This window comes from Phaenicophaeus curvirostris, chromosome 2 (assembly GCF_032191515.1).
Source record: "Phaenicophaeus curvirostris isolate KB17595 chromosome 2, BPBGC_Pcur_1.0, whole genome shotgun sequence".
In the NCBI taxonomy this organism is placed as follows: domain Eukaryota; kingdom Metazoa; phylum Chordata; class Aves; order Cuculiformes; family Cuculidae; genus Phaenicophaeus; species Phaenicophaeus curvirostris.
In genome coordinates, this window is record NC_091393.1 from 115,555,847 (window position 1) to 115,576,252 (window position 20,406).

The 20,406-nt window shown below is 43.3% G+C and overlaps 1 protein-coding gene across 1 annotated transcript; it reads right to left on the minus strand.

Moving 5' to 3' along the window:
- Positions 1–90: 90 nt before the first annotated feature.
- Positions 91–20,066, minus strand: ATP6V1C2 (ATPase H+ transporting V1 subunit C2). Its single transcript, XM_069850494.1, has 13 exons — positions 19,986–20,066; positions 19,671–19,829; positions 18,114–18,181; positions 13,390–13,475; positions 8,816–8,910; positions 8,048–8,139; positions 5,249–5,347; positions 4,112–4,180; positions 3,067–3,159; positions 2,544–2,637; positions 1,925–2,022; positions 1,396–1,525; positions 91–630 (listed from the first exon to the last, which is right to left on the minus strand). The coding sequence occupies exons 2-13, from the start codon at positions 19,797–19,799 to the stop codon at positions 535–537; spliced, it is 1,149 nt and encodes a 382-aa protein (XP_069706595.1). The 5' UTR covers positions 19,800–19,829; positions 19,986–20,066; the 3' UTR covers positions 91–534.
- Between the last annotated feature and the right edge of the window lie 340 nt (positions 20,067–20,406).

Here is a 20,406-nt window from a genome sequence, read left to right on the forward strand (position 1 = left end):
TTTAGGATACTTGGGACTAGAAGTCATACAACAATAAGTTCCACAGCAGTTCTGAGTATCTTCTTAAGCTGTTCTTTTTTTTTAAATTAAAAAAAACAAAACAAAACAAAACTTTGGTTTTTTTCTCTGATGCTTTCTACTTTTTTTGGTTTGGTTTTGTTTGTTCGGGGTTTTTTTTTTAAGTTTGCTTTGTTAGAAAAACAGGACTGTACACACCTAGACCCATTAGCCACCACACCTTTTTAAGTTGTTTTATTTCAGGTCCAATAGATATTCTATCTTTGTAATTTACCAAAAAAATAAATACTACCATAGTAACTCCTGCCTCTGAAATATGTTTTTGTAAAACTATGAACAAGAGATATTTATATAGAAGTTGCTGTAAAAATTAGTGGAAGTGATAGGAAAGACTTAGGCAATTATCCTATCTACAGCGTCCGCATTTTAATTTGACTTTCAGCAGCTCTAAAAATCATTTTTCTGTAACATTAGGGTCTTGAAAAGGAATAGATGAAGCTTGAGCAATCTTTTTTTTTAACTGCAGTCAAGAAGACTGAGGTCAATCTTGAAATAGACATAAGGATAGTATTCTTGATTACTCAGTTGTAAACCAGGGATGTCCATGCCAGGCTGTAAAAGGAAACAATATGACTTTAGCACCAGTAAACAAACTTGCAGAGTTCCAAGCTACAGTGGATTGGGTTTGTGCTCCTCTTCCACAGGTGGAATGGAGTTCTAGATTTGCTGTGCTTAACATGGGAAACCACTGAGAAACCGGTGTTCGATTGGTGTTTTGAGGCTGCATAGTGCAGTTATGGAGAAATCATGCTTGGTTGCAACTTTATGAACGTGTATTGTACACGAATATGTATTGCAGCATTTTTGTGTGCTTCAACTCTGGAGCAACTCATTTCTTTCTCCTCCCTTTGTGCACTGGGAATTTTACACTTGCTGATTTTAGGCTGGTTTAATGCTTACACTGAAGACAGGGGAGGGAAAAGCAAGTACAGCTGCTTGCTGAAGTTCTGGGCTGAGGTATTTAGTCAGTGGCAGCCTTTTACAGGGCACAGAGGTGTCACAGTCCTAGCATCTAGTTCAGAGTTCCTTTGTCTTGCTTGCTTTTATAGAAGAGTTGAAGCTTTTACCTAGAGGAACTGACATAACTGAGCTGACATGTTTCAGTCTGGTAGCTGTAAACGTCGGATGCTTCAACAGGAAATGTAAGCAGTCTCTATGCCCCTCCACCGTAATCTGAGCCTACTTGTTCCCTAATCCAATCTGTAACCACCAGGGATTAGGGCTGCAGCCAGGGCTCTAGCCTCTGGATGGTGCATGTGTTCATATGGCTCAACTGAGACAAGCTACAGCATGTGAGGTCATAGCCCAAATACGTACATCCATAATACTTGCTGCTGCGACTTCATCCAGGTGTTTGAAGACCACGTTTAGGACATCTCTTAGGCGTTTTACAGACTTCTTATTTGGCTGCAGCAGCATTGCTTGGAAATTCACTGGGAGACCATACCTTGAAACACATAAATAGACATGCTCACCTGCTGGGAAGGGGTATCTCTCCCCTCCTGCCCTTCTTCAGTCTCCTGGCATGTTAGCTGAGGGTTTCTGCAGTGCACAATCTCAGTGGTGGTGTGCTGCCTCTTTACCTAAAAGCATTTTCTTTTTGAGGCTAAAAGTCAGCTGAACATTGTCCTTCTGTTTTCTACTTCCCTGTAAGTGCCCCCTAAGAACTGGTTTTCACTGGCTTTCTGTGTCACTGTTTTTTGTGGTCATCTGTATTGTCTCCTGGGAGCTCCTGGAGTGTGGTGTGTAAGGGACGTTCCCTCCCATGAAGGAACTGTCCCAGGAGGATTTGTACATTTTGCCTTCTTCAGGAATCTCTGCCAGCACTGTGTGTTTATCCACTTACCTCAGGACAGATTCAACAAAAACTCTCAGGGCTTTCACGTGAATCCAAGCCACAAATGCTTCACTGAAGTTCACTTTCAGCCAGCGCAGCAGAGGGCCCTGTGAGTACAGACACAACCGTTTCATGGACCCCTCACTGCGTGAAGTGGCTCCATAGCTCACACCCCTGAAGCCATCGTGGACTGCTGAGAGAGTTCTCAGGCAGCCTGCTAGTGGCTCCCAGTTCATCAGAAACTCAAGCAACATTGAGCAAATTGTACTCTCTATCCTAAGCCTCAGTTCTCTTTAGGCTGGACATTAGGAAAAAATTTTTCAAGGAAAGGGTCACTGTGCGCTGGCAGAGGCTGCCCAGGGAGATGGTTGAGTCACCTTCCCTAGAGGTGTTTAAGGGACGGGTGGACAAGGTGCTGAGGGGCATGGTTTAGTGATTGATGGGAATGGTTAGACTCGATGATCCTGTGTGTCTTTTCCAACCTGGTGATTCTATGATTCTGTGATTCTGAGCTAAATGGAGCTCACAGGAGTCTGCTGGAACCATCAAGCCATTTCTGAGTGAGAGGTTTTTTGGCACGCCAGCAGCAAAGGTTGACATTGGGCCACCAACTTAATATGCTACTTACATATTGTTGTTTCTTATCGGAAGCTAATTTCATCAGCTCTTCCTTCTCACATTTCAGTTCCTTCTCATCAAAATAAAATTCTCGAACCATGAACCTACAATGGAAGGACATTTGCTCTCATAACCCATAGTCCAAGCAATATGCGTGCTCATCTGTTTTGCCTCTGGACAAGCAGGTACAGGATGTTTCAAAGTTGCTAACCGTGTAACTGGTTGAAGGATGTAGAGGAGGGTGGTAGTTGAAGTTACCCCCAGAAAGCAAGCTTCCTGCTGTTAGTAGCACGAGAACAGGAAGGACAACCCCAAGGATCTGTGGTTTGGTGCTTAAAGAGGATCATTGTGTCTGCTGCCACAGCTCCTTCCCACTCTGCTTTCTCAGTGGTTTTGGGGCCAGCAGCAGCACAAATAGTAAAGAAGTCCTAAAAAAAGTGATGGATTCAGCTGTACTGCACACAAGCAAGCTTCACCTTATCCTCATTCACCTCCTCCCTAGCCTGGCCCGCTCAGCAATCAGTGTTTCTTACCTGTTCTCCCTGGCTTTAACCTTGAACTCTTCCACCACTTTTCTAAATAGGGTCACGGTGAAGAGTCCTCCCTCTGCATCCTCGGCAATCATTCTGTGGGAGGGAAATTCACTGCTGTGATTTGGCATGGCAGACCCCTCGTGCCTTCTTTACCTTCCTCCTTTGCAGATTTTTTTGTTTCTGTTTGTAATACTGAACAACACCCTGATTTTCAAGAGCTGCTGTGACTGAAATAGGGAACAAACACTTCACTAGCACAGCCACACTATCTTCAATGTAAAACTCCCACAAATTACGTTCTTGAACCCATCATAGTACACACGCATTCTGCCTGCCTCATTTTTCTGTGTTTCCTGGCAATGTTTCCCCACTTTCCATGGTTTTTGAGAGAGGCAGTAGCACACAGCCACCTTCTTTCTCCATCCTTTCCATTTCTTCCATTTGAAATAATACCACTTTCACCTCTTGTGCCCCTGATTTGACCTCATGGCCTGTGGGAGCTGTGCCATGGAATATTTAATTCCTAGTAAGGATTTTTTACTCCTGGTGAAAGGGTAAGTGTTAATATTGCATATTCTACTGAAAATGACTGTACATTGAATTATCCTATTCTACAGCAGGAAGCAAAGAATTATCGTATTCTACAGCAGGAAGCAAAGCTGCAAAGATGGTGTTTGATATTTGTAAAAAGTAGTTTTCATAAAGTTGCATGTGATTACATCTGTCTGAATTATGCCTGGATTGTTGGTCTGTTTTATGCAAAAAGCAAAGGCTTAGCTGAAAAGTAGAAAGAACTCAATTTCTGGAAAAGTGAACAACAAGCTCATTGTAAAAAAGTGATTTTTTTTTTTAACTTTCATCTGCAGTTCCCTTCAACAGAGTAATTTCTGATTGTAATTGAGAATGAGATTGGGCATATCTGTATGTTAACATAGAGACCATGTGCTAGACAAGTGATTCCTTCTAGGATTCAGCAATTTGAGAAGCTGAAAAACGGCAGGGATCTCTGACACAAACAGGGACCTTAATTTGGAATTTCACTTACTTGGTGGAGCGAGGCACTACCATATCGGAGAGGGATTCATAGGTCTTCTGCCACTGTACATAGCTCGACCTTTGAGCAACACAAAACAAAGCGCAGTAAATAAATACTATATACTAGAAAGCAAATGTGTTGATAAATATAGTTAATTAGGCTAATGGCTTAGGGTAGCAGGGTTGGAGCTCTTTGTACTGGGTTATGTGATTAAGATACATTTAGCCTCTCATATCCTTTTCTCTCCTGTCCAGCCAGGGAGATGATTCTCTCAGTGCTGCACCCTCAATCCTCACTTTGGGTCTTGGCATGAGGAAGGGTCCAAAGCAGGAAGCTGACAGTGGGATGAATGTGAATTTTGGCACATGGTTCCAGGCTGCTTCACAATATCCCATGCTCCAGGACTCCAGTACAAGCTACCCCTGACCCATGGGTAGGTGTGGTAGGTCTGTTGTGTGCAATACCAGAGCTGATTTGATGCCACACTGCAAACATGGCAAGTGCCGGCACTGGGAGAACAGCATCAAGGACCTGGTAAGAGTTTGCAGAGCGTGAAGTCTGTTTATAGGGGGAATCTGAAAGAATGTGCAGGTAATAAACTCAGCAAACTTACCTCAAACAGTTTTTTGTAATGTTTTTAAAGACAGAGAAGTGATGGCACTGTATGTGTGTGTGTTGGGACAGAGCTATACTGGGAGGGAGGTTTGTGTAGGCTTCTCAGAAGGACAACATGTAACTTCACAACTGATGGCAGTCATCCTACATGCAGGCATTTATGAATACACAGCCAGAAGGGGCCTTGTGAGTTTAACAGGTCTAATTTCTTTGTAATGTGGCTACGCTCTGGTAAGAATCTGTTTATCTTTATTCCTTCTAGAAGGCTGTTTGAGAACCCACTCATCAGCAAGTAAAACCCTACATCACAATTCTGTCCTATTCTGAGTTTGGAGCGGTCTTTGTCTCTTTCTTTTGTGGCAGCACAATCCTTGGCAGAAGCTGTTCTTTCCTCTTCGCTAACAGCTCCACCCGTGCCCCAGCCACAGCACAGATGAGCTGCTTCAACCTGACCCCATATCGCCTGGATGCGGTGCTTGGGGCTGAAACTCAATACCACATGGAGCGCGTGTGCACGCACTATTGCCTTACTTTGGCACCACGACGAGCAGCGTGATGAGATACTCAGAATTCAGGACAAAGTCTTCTTTATGCACAATGTCTGCTAGGGTCCGAGTCAGCAGATTTCCCCTACGGTGGACAAGACAAAGGAAAAATAACATTAGCAGGAATCCAGCAGTGGCACATTGAAGGCATTGAGCTGTGTGTGTAGTTGCTAGTAGTGTATACTGGGATAGAAGGAGGCCAGGAAGGAGGTGACTAAAAGACACGTCTACACTGCTAAAATGGCCATTTAATTATTTTTACTGAAACTAAAAAGAATAAAAAAACAGCAGACACTATTGGCAGCATATTAGTGACTGGCACTAGACTAGTTTATGCCTTTTCTCTATGTGAAATTACACAATTCCCCTGCTATTGTTTTTACAGTAAGGATGCGGAGCTTGCAAAGCGCAAACCTGAAGCTCCCACCCTGCTCCCAGCCATTGCCGCATCTTGCTGGAGGCATCTGCTTGCCTGTCGAGCTGCTTGCCTGACCACGCTTCAGTCAGAATGAACAACGCCGGGATGGACCTAAGGCATCAAAGCAACCCTGGAGTACCTGGGCGAGCACACAGAGACAGCTCCAGCTAAGAACAGTGGGAGCAGGAGGGAACTGCAGGAGAAGGTCTCTGGTTGCATTCAGTCCCACTAGCTCTGCACACCTAGTAAGTGTGGATGTCTGGGGCACTAGATGCATATGGGGAGAGAGCAGCTGCCCTACCCATCACTGGGCAGCAGAGAAGAAGGACCAGTCATTTTTGGTTTGAGGTTTGCTGCGCCAGTCTGAACATTAATTAACTGCTCAGTAATATATTATTAGATGTTTGTTCAACCCAAGCCAGCAGGCGCTGGTAGACACCAGAGATGCCAGCATTTAGGTATGGGCAGGACAGTGAGAGGAAAATAGGTCTGGACCATGGAGGTCTCCATTCTTCTCACACATCACCTTACTTGAGGTTTGGCATTGCTCCTGTTCCCCACACAGAACATCTGCCTCTTTCCAGGTGCTTAAAGCTGATGTGGGAGCTGGAGAGATGCTGCAGGAGAGGGCTGGGAATACAAATGGTGCTGAGAAAAGGGAAATGGGGGAAGCGGGAATTCATGTCTCCTTGTCCCTCCTGCCCCTGATTATCCACATACACCTGGCCTGACACTAATGTGTCTAATGCTGTCTGTGCTGAGCCAGAAACACAGGGCAGTGATGCTGGCTGGCAGTAGTGAGGCATGGACATAGGAACTCAGCAGAGAGAGAGGGAGATGTAACTGCCATACGGCTTCGCTGACCCTGGTGGGCACTGCAGTCCCCATGTTGCACAGGTCTCCATGAGAGATAGCGTTTTTTTTGACAAAGTAATTCTGAACCACCACTTGGAAGTATTTTTGCTATGGGTTTTGGTTGGGTTCAGCAAAGTTGGTGCTGAACCACGCTCATTTTAGCTCCATATTCAGAACAAAATGGTTTGAGCCCCTGTAAGTGTCCTCCTGAGGTAAAGGCTGGTCTCTAGGCAGGCTGCCAGCCTGACTTGCTGCAGCAGCAGGAAGGTGAGGACTTACTGGTGTCTCGTGCCCAGAGCAAGGGGCCTGAATAGAAAGAGAGCCCCATACGAGCATGTGTTGGGCAAGGGTTTGCACAGCATCTTTTAAATTGTTCTGAGTTTACTACTTACTGGAATCTACTGTTCTCTCCCCTGAGAAGATCCAGGTATCAGCACTGACAAAGGTAAAGACCATAAGCAGTCGAAGAGAGGACAGAGAACATTTGGGAAGCCCTGACAGATCATCACCTGGACTAACAGAATGAAACAAAGAAAAGAAAAATGTAAGTGGGATACACTAGTGAGATAGGCACAGCGGGGAGGGAGCATAGATGTCTTTGCCTGGAGCATTGTGAAGTTGACTTTCTGAACAGCATTTGCAGAGCTCCCATAGGAAACAGCTCTATCTTGCAAAGGACTCCACCTTTTAACCCAGGTGATATAATTTCTGGCTTCCTGAAATCTCATGAGAACAACAGAGTGCATTTGGTTTTAACTCTTTCCCAAAGCTCTCTGTTCACTCAGCCAATAAAATCCTGTTGGGAAATGCAGTCTCTCAGAGCTGATACTGAGACATACTGATCACACCAGCCCTTTCCTTGGTTTTTGCTGGGTCTGTAGAAGCTCAGCATGTCCCAAAGACATAAAAAGTTGTTCCTGCTGGAAGGCATGTAGTCCACTGCACAGCAATGCGTGTGAGCACGCGTTGTCCTCAGTTAGGTCCTGCAGTGTTCCAGATGCAAACAGGCATGTGATATATACAAGAAGGATGTTGAGGCTCTGGAGCGAGTCCAGAGAAGAGCAACAAAGCTGGTGAAGGGGCTGGAGAACAAGTCTTAGGAGGAGCGGTTGAGGGAGCTGGGGTTGTTCAGCCTGGAGAAGAGGAGGCTGTGGGGAGACCTCATTGCTCTCTACAACTACCTGAAAGGAGGTTGTGTAGAGAGGAGGGAGCTGGGCTCTTCTTCCAAGTGACAAGGGATAGGGCAAGGGGGAATGGCCTCAAACTGAGCCAAGAGAGGTTCAGACTGGATATCAGGAAAAAAATTTTCACAGAAAGGGTCATCGTGCACTGGCAGAGGCTGCCCAGGGAGGTGGTTGAGTCACCATCCCTGGAGGTATTTAAAAGATGGGTAGACAAGGTGCTCAGGGGCATAGTTTAGTGGCAGATAGGAATGGTTGGATTCAATGACCCAAAAGGTCTTTTCCAACCTGTTGATTCTATGATTCTGTGATTCTATAATTCTATACTTACACAGTTTTTTTCTCTAGGCTTTGCAAATTTCCTTTAATGTTGTTGTATGCAGCTGATCGGGTCTTTAGGTCTGTTTCTATTTGAGTCACTTGCTAAAAAAAAGTAAAAAAAGTGAGTCAATGCAGTGCTTGAGGTGTTGTCCTCACTGCCCTCCTGCTATCTCTGTACCTTAATGCGAGGAGACAGCTGTCAGCCCCTCATAGGACCACCTGGTTATGTCCAGAGGGACCTCATGGCAGAGTCCCCCTGGGACAAAGACCTCTGCAGAAAGTTGGATTTGGTTAGCTGTCACTGTGTGTGTTAGAGCTGTGCCTACAGAGCAAGTACACACTTTCACTTGCTAACTAGATTGAGCCACACATCACACCTTCCCGAACCGACTGCCAGTGTAAATAATTCATCCCACCTGATATGTGTTTGATTTAGTGTCAGACCAACAATTTTATAAAAGAATAGAGAACGATATGGTAGTATATAAAATAAATAAGATATTCCATTGAAGGGGATTAAAGTTCAGAAAGCCTGCTAGCGTACTCTAGTAAATCTGATGAAGTGCCTTATGCTTATAGACTGGTTAGGTTTGAATATTATATTATTATTATTACAGTAGAAATTAAAATAATATTAACTTCTTCAGTACAGTGTCTGCTTCTGAGCCTGTTCCTGCCCAAACCAAAGGCAAAGCTCTCACTGACTGCCACGAGAGGAAGAACTGCCAAAAAACATGCTTCCCCCTGCTGACATCTTAAAATTTGGAGTACGATTTACCTTTGCTAATGCTTCTGATATATTCTTCAGCGGCTGCTTTATGGGATATTTGGCCATGTCCCATTCAAACCGTGTCAGGTAGCTAATTAAGTCAACTGAAAATGCAAAGAGATGCATTAAAGCAGACAGCTTACCAGATGGCAGGTCAAAGTTTGGGTAGCAGTCCCCAGCTATAGCCTAGGCGTAGCTTTCACAAACGTTAGAGATGGGAGTGAACCAGAAGCCTAGCTCTGAATCATCATAGAAATTTGATTTAGGTCAAATCTGCACTAATCATCTTTCTAAATATTCACGAGCTTAGAAGTTGAATCAGAAATCTTTTCTGCATTACACTTCAGAGTATAGAAAAAGCATTACTGTAAAATTAGCAGGACACAGCAATGTGCAGCCATTCTTCCTCACAGCAGAAACAACTTTGTGTAACCTCAGTCTTGATTATTGCAATATGCCTGAATTTAATCCTGGCAAGAGCTCTCAGAAGAGTACTTTGTGCCCTGGACCAGCAGTAATACTCAAGGTTGTTGAGAGTTTGATCCAGGTATTAAGAATGTAGCTAATGTCACTTCTCTGTGATTCAGTCAAGCACTCACTAGAAATCAAACCAGTTCAGGTGTAATGAGGAATTCCTCACTGACTTTGCACACAGAGCTCCTAATATCACACAAAGCCGTATGGTATTGCTCTAAATGGATTAATCCAGTCACAGCATCCAACAACAGAAATTCACAGCAAGGCCTTGTGCATGCAACCCCCAAACAAGGCAGCCTTGGACCACAGGGAGCCACAGCTTCTTCGTAGAATTGAGGGGAGATGACAAATACGGCACGCAGCTCCTAGAACCAGATCAGGCTGATTCACTCTGTTTGAAGACCAAGGCTCCTTAATATCAGAAAACGTTAAGGCCTAGTACATTATGGTACCAAATAAGGAATTCTCTAGCAGTTCATCAAATCAGACCCTGCCTGAGTCCTGAGAGCCCTTGGGATACCAAGCAGACCCCTACACAGTGTTCTTGGACAGCTTTATGGGATGGGATAAAGTCATGCGTCCTGCCACGACAAACAACGGGGCTGGGACTGTCCCCCTGCAGGGCAGGGAGGCAGGAGAATGGCAACAGGCAGTGTCTTGATGTCTAGGTAAAGAATCCAGAGGAACTGTCACCTGCAGGGTGGGCTTCCTTCCACACCAGAGGGTTAAACATAGTGAATATCTGGGAGGTTGCTCTCAGCAGATGGAGAGTAAAACAAGCTCAAGGTGCCAAGTAAAAGCAGGGACACACTGGGGCCAGCTCTTTGCTGCATCGTCCAGAGAGTTAATTCATTCCAACAGCAAGGTCTGAGTACAAGTTCCTGTGGGCTGGGCTTCCAGCATGTGGGGAAAATTTTATGAAGTGAGATGCATGAGAAGGAATGTGTAAAGTCGTGTAATTGCCATACTACCAGGCTGAGGGCACTGCCCTGGCTAGTGTGATACCGAATACCCTTGACAGGAGAGTGCTATACTTTCCATGGGCTTCTCTCACCCCACAATAGAGTCAGTTTACCCTATTAGATTTCCAAAGTACGGAATGTCTTATGTTAGAAGGAAATAAGCTTCTTATCAATGGATAAATTGCCTCAGAGGTGGAAAGCACTGACATGATGGTGCTCTCCTCCTCTTTCTTTGAAAAACATAGCTGTGTAAACCTCCCCCACAGCCACCGGACAGGAGTCACGAGGCAAAGATCCAACCCTGCCTGCCAAGGTCTGATTGGGAACCAGCAAATTCTCCTGCACAGGGAGGATGTGAGAAGCAGGCAAAACTAGGAAGGGGAGAGCTATCACACAGCTTGTATATGTGCAGTTCTCCAGCAGTGTTTGCCCATGTTCTCTTCCCTGGGGGCAAGGCAGGGAGGTCAAAAATACTTGAGTGACAAAGTTTGAGGAGTATTTTCAGCACAGGGCGCATGACACAAGGTTTTCATCTTGCTGCTTCTCTTCCAAGCTTTCTTGCTTAGGCTTGGCTAAATTTATTGGGAACGAAACCTGCAAAGAGCAAGGTATTAATGAGTTGCGCAGAGGATCAAGTGTATTCACAGGCTCTTTAAAGACAGTCACTGACCTATTTATAGCTGTGGAGCTATGAAAGGTCCTTGAAGACCCACACATGCACTTTCTATCCTCAGTAGAATTCAAATGTTAGGCAGTTAAAGACAGCATTTGTTCTCAGCCTGTTTCACAAGTTCACTCCTGAGCAGATGCTCTGGCACTGATGCAGTTCAGTTAAGCAGCCTGATCTTAGGGAGAGCACAAAGTGCTGTGAACACATTAGCAGAACTGAGCTTAAAATGCCAGGCAATCCAAGCACCCTGGTGATCCTGGAATGGCACCTCTCATGTATGGAACCTGTCAAGTTGGTCCTAAAAGACTTCATATAGCTACTTGTCCAGGAGAGATGCTTCCTACCTACCCCAGCAGGCTCACAGGTGCCAGGGACCCCATGGCCTGAGTCTCTCCTAGCTCTGATTTACCAGCTGTAAGAGGCAATGTTAAATCCTTTCCCTTCAGAACACTTAATTTTTCAAAATTGTTACTTCTTATTTTGCTTTATTTTGAGATTATAAAGAATGGAGTTGTTCCACCACTTACCAAACTTAAAAATTCATTTGAATTTAACATTACTATAAATGGAAGAGAATTTGGTCTGAATCTTTGATGAAAAGCTTTACTTGCATTTCACATTTTTTACTTGATCATTAGCAAGAAAGCAATTCCTGCTGTTGTGATATACTAAAATTCCCTTTAATACACAAACACGTTTTCCTTCTATCAGATAATTATTTCCATGTGGCTGTTTCCAGCTCTTGCTCACTGGAGAGTATTGTGTTTGTTCACTTAACTTAAAGTGCAGTATTTTCCAGTACTTTGCATTTTTCCTTGCATAAATCTAACCAAGCAATTGTTAGACACGCAGCCTTCATCATCATCAGTACATGGACCAAACTGCTGTCAGGAATATACACAACTGAGATAAAACCAGAAAATTTGTCTAGTGTAACTCAAACCAAAATTTTAATTGGGGCAGTCTAGTAGTCTGAAACAAGATCATAGAGCAAGAAATTGTGTCTCATAATTTTGTTTGATTTCACAACCTTCAGGAAGTCTTCAACTTTAGGGTCCTTTTGCTAATGTGAAAGTGGAGGAGGAAGAATTTGTACAGCGAAGCTTCTGCCACTTATAAATAATGATACTGGAATATATGAGGCTAATCCTCATAGACTAAATCCAACTCATTTTTTTAAGATGCAGTCAATAATCTTGGAAATGTCTTACTTTAGTATGATTTGTTTGGATGACCAAATCCAGATAGAGGACAGAAATTAGCAACACATACAAGTAATGTCCACGTCCTTCTATTACAACACATGCAGAGCTGATAGGAAAGGTAAATGGTGTAAAAAGAGGAAATAAAGTAAGTAAGTGAAACCTGTTGTTTCTCAAGTCGTAGGGATATCGTGATCAAGCTACGAGGCTATTGCTTGAGAAATCCATCGTAACCTGATCACTGTATCTCTACAACCAGAACAAGACTTGTCTCTAGCACTAATACACACAAATGCATGCTTGTAACAACACCGCAACCATCAGTCCTCGACATACTTTTTAGACATTTCATTTTATCCTTTAGCCCTGAAACACAATAAGTGAGATTATTGTACTTGTCAAGCAGTTGCACTCATCAAATGTCAGTCTTACATCATGCAAGAAGACATTTCTAAAAGAAGTTCCTCCCCATCCATTACTCAGATAGTGCAGCACTGCAGACAGTCAATGGCTGATGGAGTGCACACTGCTAGTTTAATTAAAGCCTCATTCCACAAGCCGGTAATTAGCATGTGTAACACATCCAATTTTGCTGTACTTTTCCAAGGTAGCCGGAGGAGGAATTTGCTCTGAAAAATACTCAGGGTCTAGTGAAAAATGCAGAGATCTAGGAGCCATCAGTTTTTAAATGTTAATTTTGTCCTTGACACAGGCTCCCTTTAGGGCCAGGGGAGGGCATTTCCTCCTAACAGGGGTAGCAGTGCATGTCCTGCCAGATCCTGGCATGACCTTGTGAGTGCAACCCTGGCTCCGCATTTTGGAGCTGTTGCCTCACACACCTGTGGCGTTAGAAGTTCATAGTTTACAACGTGATCTATCCCGGCACTGTAGGAGGGAAGGCAAATTGCTAACAGCTAACTAAGAGGAGTCATGCAGCCATACAAAAGCTTCAGCTGCCTGCAAGAGATGAAACCCGTACAGGGCACAGAAACGCTAGGAGTGAAGAAAGATATCTCCTGCTTTCCTCTTCACTCCTCAGTGCTGGTGTTAGAAACTACTTCAATACTAGACACCAAACACTCTCCTGGAAACAAAGTTGGCAAAGCTTCTGCTAACTATGAGTAAAATGGAAGCAGATGAGATGTGTCCTTAAGAAATGTCACTGATGGTTGTCCTTTCCGATGTGTGACTGTTTCAATTCTACATGTTCATATTCTGAAGCAAACACAGGCAGCGTCAATGCATTGAAATATCCACATTCACAGCACCTACCTCCATTGGCCAGAAGATTTTCCTGGACTTTATCTTTTGAGTCCTCCATAACTTCTCCTATGTACTGGACTATTTTCTTTATTATGCTTAGGTGTAATAAGAGAAGCTTTGTTAGTGAAGAAACAAAATGAATACAAAACAATTGCCACGACTAAATAAACATGGCAATGCCCAAACAAAAATCTTTTGAAGCAAGACAGGTTAATTTGCAATTCAAATGATCATAAACAATCTATGGTATATTGCAGAACTAAGTATCTTATTTCTAAATACACTGATCTCCACAAACACATCGGCAATATCAGCTCCCCAGTGCTCTAGTCTTCCAGAAAATGAAGATTCAGTCTTCTGTACACTTGATACTCATAGCAGAAACCAGAAGGCAAGAAACCCATGTTCAAAACTCTAGAAGTGATGAAGGAACAAGAGGCTACATACAGACTAACACTTGCTGAAAATATGTTCCATGGGATAAATAAACCCTTAGTGCTTCCTGAGATAGGGTTCTTACAAAGTACTCAGAGGAAAACAGCAATGGTCTCTTGTTTAACAGGGAGAATTTCCTTCTCATTCCTCTTCTTTAGGGGGCTCCTCTTCTCTTCTCTTTAACATGGTGGACAAGACACTCCTTTAAGGTGTGGGAGAACTAGATTCAAATTCTCTTTCTGCCCAATTCAGAGCATTTCTTGGAGAACACCATCTCCACACAGTTACTTATTCTTTGCTTATTGTAAAAACGGATTCATCAAGTCCCTCCAGCAGTAGATCCTTTTGGATCTATTCAAAGTACCTCTCTCATACAGTCCTAGAGCCTTTATGGTTGTTTGAGTATTCTTCCTAACTCAGAATTCTTTACAGAATTTGGCCTTCAGTTCCCTCACTGTTCCAGGTTGACTTTACCTTGCAAAAAATGCTACAGCTAATAGGTGGCTGCCTGATCATGAAATCGGCAGAGACATGAAGTTGACACAATTCCTGGCATGGTGACAGGGACTGGAGCATAGTGGCAGGTTTTTACTCCCTTTCAGTCCTTACAGAGGGGAGACTGCTAGAGCTCCAGATGAGCTGGAAACTGAAAGGACATCTGTAGCGTTTGGACAATAGGCCTTGTGACATCCTGTGACTTCCAAGAGTTGAGGAAAGGGACTTCAGTCTACATACAAATACCATGACAGCATCAGAGAAAAGGTCTTTCTGCAATAATTCGTAGAGGTAAAGAGTCTCCCTATCTCTATTCCTGTGAAAGAACTCACAATCTTTGGAAAGGTTTTCCCATCCTGTGACAGAGAGGAAAAAATTGAGATTGCTGATGCTGCCAAAAATGCAGTAGTCAGAATTTCTGCTGTTTAGGGTCATTCAGCCTGGAAAAGAGAAGACCGTATTATGGCCTTTCAACATATAAAAAAAGGCTTATAAGAAAAGTGGAGGAAGACTTTACCAGCACCTATAGTGACAGGACAAGGTGGAACAGTTTTAAACCAAAAGAAGATAGACTTAGATTGGACATAAGGAAGAAATTCTTTAGGATGAGGTTGGCAAGCCACTGGAACAGGTTCCCCAGAGAGGCTGTAGATGCCTCATCCCTGGAGGTGTTCAAGGTCAGGTTGGATGGGGCTTTGAGCAACTTGGTGTAGTGTGAGATGTCCCTGCAGGGGAGTTGGACTAGATGATTTTTAAAGGCCCTTTCCCACCCAAACCATTCTTCTCATGAATCTCAACAGGCATAGTTCAGATTTCAGGAGAGATCTACACCACTGTGCTTTAGTTCACAGCCCTCTTAGGGGCTCCCACTGTCTTGCTGCAGCCGCTTACAGACCCTGTGCCAGCTGAGCGCTGCTGGAGAACACTGCATGGTGCCCACACACAGGCCATGGGCAGGGTGTAGGCATCCCCATCAGCTGTGACCTTGCCAAGAACTCCTGCAACATTCAGCTGGAAGATGCAGCTGGTTTTCAGTTCCTTCAGGATGCCCAGGGAGCCCAGAGGAACTTGGAAGAACACAGGCCTCCAGCCCAGTTGGTAAGAACAGTATAGCAGGAGGCTAAGGACATTATGGAGAAAGCAGCCAACAGGGAAATGCAGCTTTTTCAAGGGCCTGAGCTGCTTTCATTACTGTCAAGGCAGCTGAGGGCTAACCTGATAGCTGGGAGACTATCAGGACTTGTCTCTCTCCACAGTATGGATGGTGGGACAGGTATGTGCTTTCATGCTCCCAACAGCCCTGGCTGCCCAGGCAAACTTGTCTCCCTCCTAGCTTAGGAGCCCCAAGGTCTCTGCAAGCAGGATGTACACACGGAGCCAGAGCAATATTCTCCAGCCCTGACTTAGTCTCTGTGCCTTGCCTTGCATCCTGTGAAATGCAAGTGGGATTCACTCATCCAACACATTCTCCATGCAAAGACAGAACGCATACCACCCAGATTTGAGAGAGAATCAGACCCCTAGGGGAGACCAGTTGACTATAGTGACACCCACGGTGAGCAGTTCTTACATCCAACCCTTAAACCTCTGTCTTTAGATGAGATGAAACCCACCCTAGGCAAATATCATGCTCAAATGATGTGTTATAAAAGGAGAGGGTTTCAGCTAAACTACCTCAAGAAGTAGGAATAGTAACCTGTAAAGAGAATAACTCCATTTAGCCTAATGTTATGGTTGGAAGACTCTCACATTTTGCTTCTGAAATTGTTGCAATGACATTACTTTCAAAAAAAAAAGAGTCTAACACTTTTTAAATGATGATGTGTATTAAAAGGTGCTACCAGCCCAGCCTGCAAAACACTGCAGGAAGCAGAACCCTGCAATCTGAGGCCACCGGGGCCAAATGAGGACTCGAGAGAACCCCTGTTTAAGAGTGACTGAGGCAATCGTCAGCTTGAGAAAGCTCCATGCTATCACAGGGTGACATGGAAAAACACTCCGCCTCCCTGCGTAAATAAATAATAAAAGTGTGTGGAAACAATAGATCCTGCAAACTCTTGCCCCTTCTCTGCTGTCCTAGCAGGAGGCAGCGCTGACAGGTTTGCTCTGCCTGGCTTTACCAGTAGCTGTGTTTATCTAGCAACAGTTCAGCAGGTAGCTGTTTCAGAGGAGCAGGAACATAAGTGCTCACGTCATTTGAACAGGCTTGTAACCCCCTGGATGCCTTTTACTTTAAAGAAGTGCAAGTGCTTGGCATTTTAACCCTTGAATCACAATTTTGACTCAAACCCCATGGCATTTATTAAACAGAAAATGCTTTTGTATTTCCTTGTGGAACTTAATCTATGTTGGTTATTCTCTGCTATTATTCTACTCTAATAAATTTTTCTTACTTTAAACTCATTTTTCTTATTTTTAATCTCATCGATCCTTCTTAATTACCTAGCTGGATAGGCAAAAAGACAAATGACTCCCTGCCTCAGTTGCTTATGGTGTAAGGGCCTTGCTGACCCCTTTTTTCCGTGCCTATAACTTTTCACAGAGTGAGTGTCATTACTGACATAAAAGGGACAATCAGTGGAGTAAAGTGGCATTCAGCTTGAACAAGGAGTTGTGCCATGTTGTGAAGTAAGGACAAAGGTAACAGAAGGAGACTGTGAGCCTAGGGAGCTCACGCTGATGTTTCACTAAAAATTACCTCTGTGATCTCACATGGATCCCACAGACAGCTTTTCAGAAGTCCTAGTTTTTCATAAAGCTGAGAATTAGTGAAGCACTTCTGAAAAATCAGTTCTGCGTGATTTTTTGCAGCACTCAAACCCAGACTGCGCAGACGCATGCCTGTCTGCTGTCCTGACTAGAGACACCTTCCATAATTACAGATAGCAGATATTGGCACTATTTCTCTACAAATTTGGTCCCATCCCCGCTTCATGAAGAATCTCTGCAGTATGACCCAGAGGCCTGATCATGTTTACAAAAAAACTGGGGTCGTAATTTTGTCAGGGTCACAACAGAGAAGATTTTCATGATGAATAAATTATTAAGTTGCCCCAAACCTCCAATCAAAAACCCAAACCAAAAAAACCCAGCAGCTTGTACTTTATTTGCCTCAACAACAAAGTCTGCTTTGTGCCATGCAGTATCTTTAAACCTGGCATCTTCTCAGCTTGCTGTACTTATTCTTTGTACACCCAGGTCAGTTTGGCCCAAAAGACTGCCTGGACAATGATCAGCAAGGAGATCATGTGAGTTTCTGCATAGGCAGCTTTAATATTGAGTCAATATTCTGATTTTCAAGGACTTTAAAAGTCTAAGAGGGAGAGCTCTGGATTTCATTCAGAAGAACTTATTCCTTACAACTCCTATATCTGCTTGAAAGCGGGCAGAAGGCTCAAGAAAAATATTCTGGGAAAATAACATCAAAGAGGGCTTCATATTCCCCAAACGGGTTTTACTAATATAAGTTTCTGGATGGGGCAGGAGGATGTTCTTTAGAAAATGAAAAGAACCCTTTTTAGTAGTTTCCCTGTGAGAAACAGCTTCCCTAGCAGTGCCACTCAAACTGGCTGCTGTGCAGACAAACCTGTCACTGCCTTAATTAATCCAAATTTAAAGGAATGGGCCTTTTTTTGTGATGACTCCATGGCAACCAACACAAGGGTTAAACAAAACCTATCCACTTTAGTTTAGTTGTAGTCCAGGCTGAACTGAACCAGACTGAGGTGAACACAAGGACATACCCTCTCATAAAAAACAATGTCTGTTTCTCATTTGTAGGCAGTAAATAAGATCTATTTTACCTTTCAGCAAAGCTATCAAGTTTTCCCAACTCATCTGACAGACCAACAAGAGCATCCAGTGTCCCCACCTGTGCAAAAGATGAGAAGTAGGTGAAAGATACACAAGTCTGTCTAAGACTTCTGTTGGCAGAACTTTATGTACTTAGTGGAAAATAGTAGCAATTCCTTTACCCAAGGCCTAGGGCATAAAAAGCCTTTTCCAATAAAGGAAAAAGTGTATGTGTAGTCGCAAGATTACATGTCAGTGTCTTCCTTCCTGTTTTCATCCCCATATCACCAAGTAGCATAAACTGATTTTTTAAATGAAAAAATAGTAAATGGAAGTACACACAATATGCATACAAACAAATCTGACGTATTGAGAGAACCAAGGGAAGTAGCACTTATTCAAAAGCGGAGCTCTTTTTTTGCATTCTTTGCTATTACCAAAGACTAAGCCTCTCACAAAGCCATTTCTTCCAAGACCAACATCTGCTTTTTGTATGACTCTGTCACAGTCATAATCTTATGTTTATGGTATTGCAATATATTGCCAAACTTTTTCTTGTAATGTTGCCAGCTCAACAATACCAAGGGTCCAGCTGAAGGAGAAGAAACAAATTTTACATAGAACAATTAGGAGAATATTAGTGGACCGGTTGCATCTTCAGGTGCAGCAAATGCTTAATTTCCTTTGACATTACTGGGCTCACATCAATGCTGGCTGGGTAAGACCCACGGATGGTAAACCCCAGCAATCTCAGGTGCACATACGAAAAGCAATATTCCCAGTCTGAAACATCTATGTGAAAATTCAGTATGTTATTACTTTGGAACAGGCCACACTCCGCTTTTACTGCATCCTTATAGCACAAATTATAACTGGTAACAGTCTTATTGGATTAAAGCCAGATCCTGGATGCACTAAGTGTAGCTTTGTTAAGCAATGGGTGATGGCAACTCCCCAGGGAACCAAATTCTATGGCTTTCATAGCTCCATTGATTTTAATGCAGCATATTCAGATTTTTCATAGCCACACGAAATAAAAATCTAAAAAAAAAAAAAAGTTAAGGTATAAGAAAAAATCATGGATTCCTACTCTTCCTATTTATATGGTGATAGGAAGCAGGGTAATGTAGCTGAATATACACATACATCCATTTTTCAAGGAGCATTGTGCATTACTGCACTGTTTTCTCTGTCAGCAGTCTTACTGGCATGGTTTAAGATACTCAGCTACTCCCTTTGCATTAGCGATCAAATATGTCCAATACATTAAGATTTCCTTGGCTGGGTGCAAACTGAACATTGAATGCAATGAATTAGGTATTTAACTGGTCATCTTCATGCCTTAGACCTACATCTTTAAAATGCGAAGGTCAGCTTTAAGCACAATAATTTCTTTTTTCTCTGATCAATTTTCAGTTGACTGAAAAAAAAAAAAACCATTCCCTGACTGCAATCTTCTTCTGCTCTTACATATTATCCCAAAAGACAAAACCCACTTTTATCCAAAAAGTCTTTAATTGTGGCTAATGCTGTTGTACCACCCATGCCCAAACCCTTTCCCTGTTTACCTTTAAATCTGGAATATGGAATTTGCTGTTGCTGGACAGGTTGGATTTAGACGTCACTGCATTCATTCTCTCCCATGCCTGCAGATTTGTTTTATCTCCTGGGGCAGAAATTATCCAGAATTCCGACATGATCTTTTATTTTCCCTTCACTCCTGATGACTATGGAGACACAAAGCAGGTAAGAGGCTAAAAAAACACCACGCAAAAAGGGCTCTTCCCAAAGAACAGAAGAAGTTAGAACAGATTAATGATTTTTTTTCAGAGGCACAAGGCGAGTGAGTCAGCCCCGTGTCTCAGGCTGAAATGGAACATGACCTTCTCCGGAATGTCACGGAAAGAGTGGGGCTGTTCCTCCTTTCTCAGGGTTGTTCCATCCAGTTTCTGAATGAAGAAATGAAGCTTCCTCCTCCCCTTTGCCCTCCCAGCCTGCTCTATTCCCCTTGCACTGTAAGCCCAGTCTCCACTGTGGAGTTCGGGAACTTCACTAAACCACTCAAATGTAATTAAGGAATTCTGTTTGTTAAATACCATCTCTCACATTTTTGGACATTTGTAGGCAAAAGTGAAAAAGCAAGATGTAAAATAACCTCTACTGAACGTACAGATGGCAAAATATGCTACCGGCAAGATAGAATCCTGCTTTTCCCTGTGTTTTTCCTCCCAGGCTGGATAGGAAGGAGCTGGAGGAAGGCAAGTTATGGCATACAGAGGAGATACCAGCAGAACAACACAGATA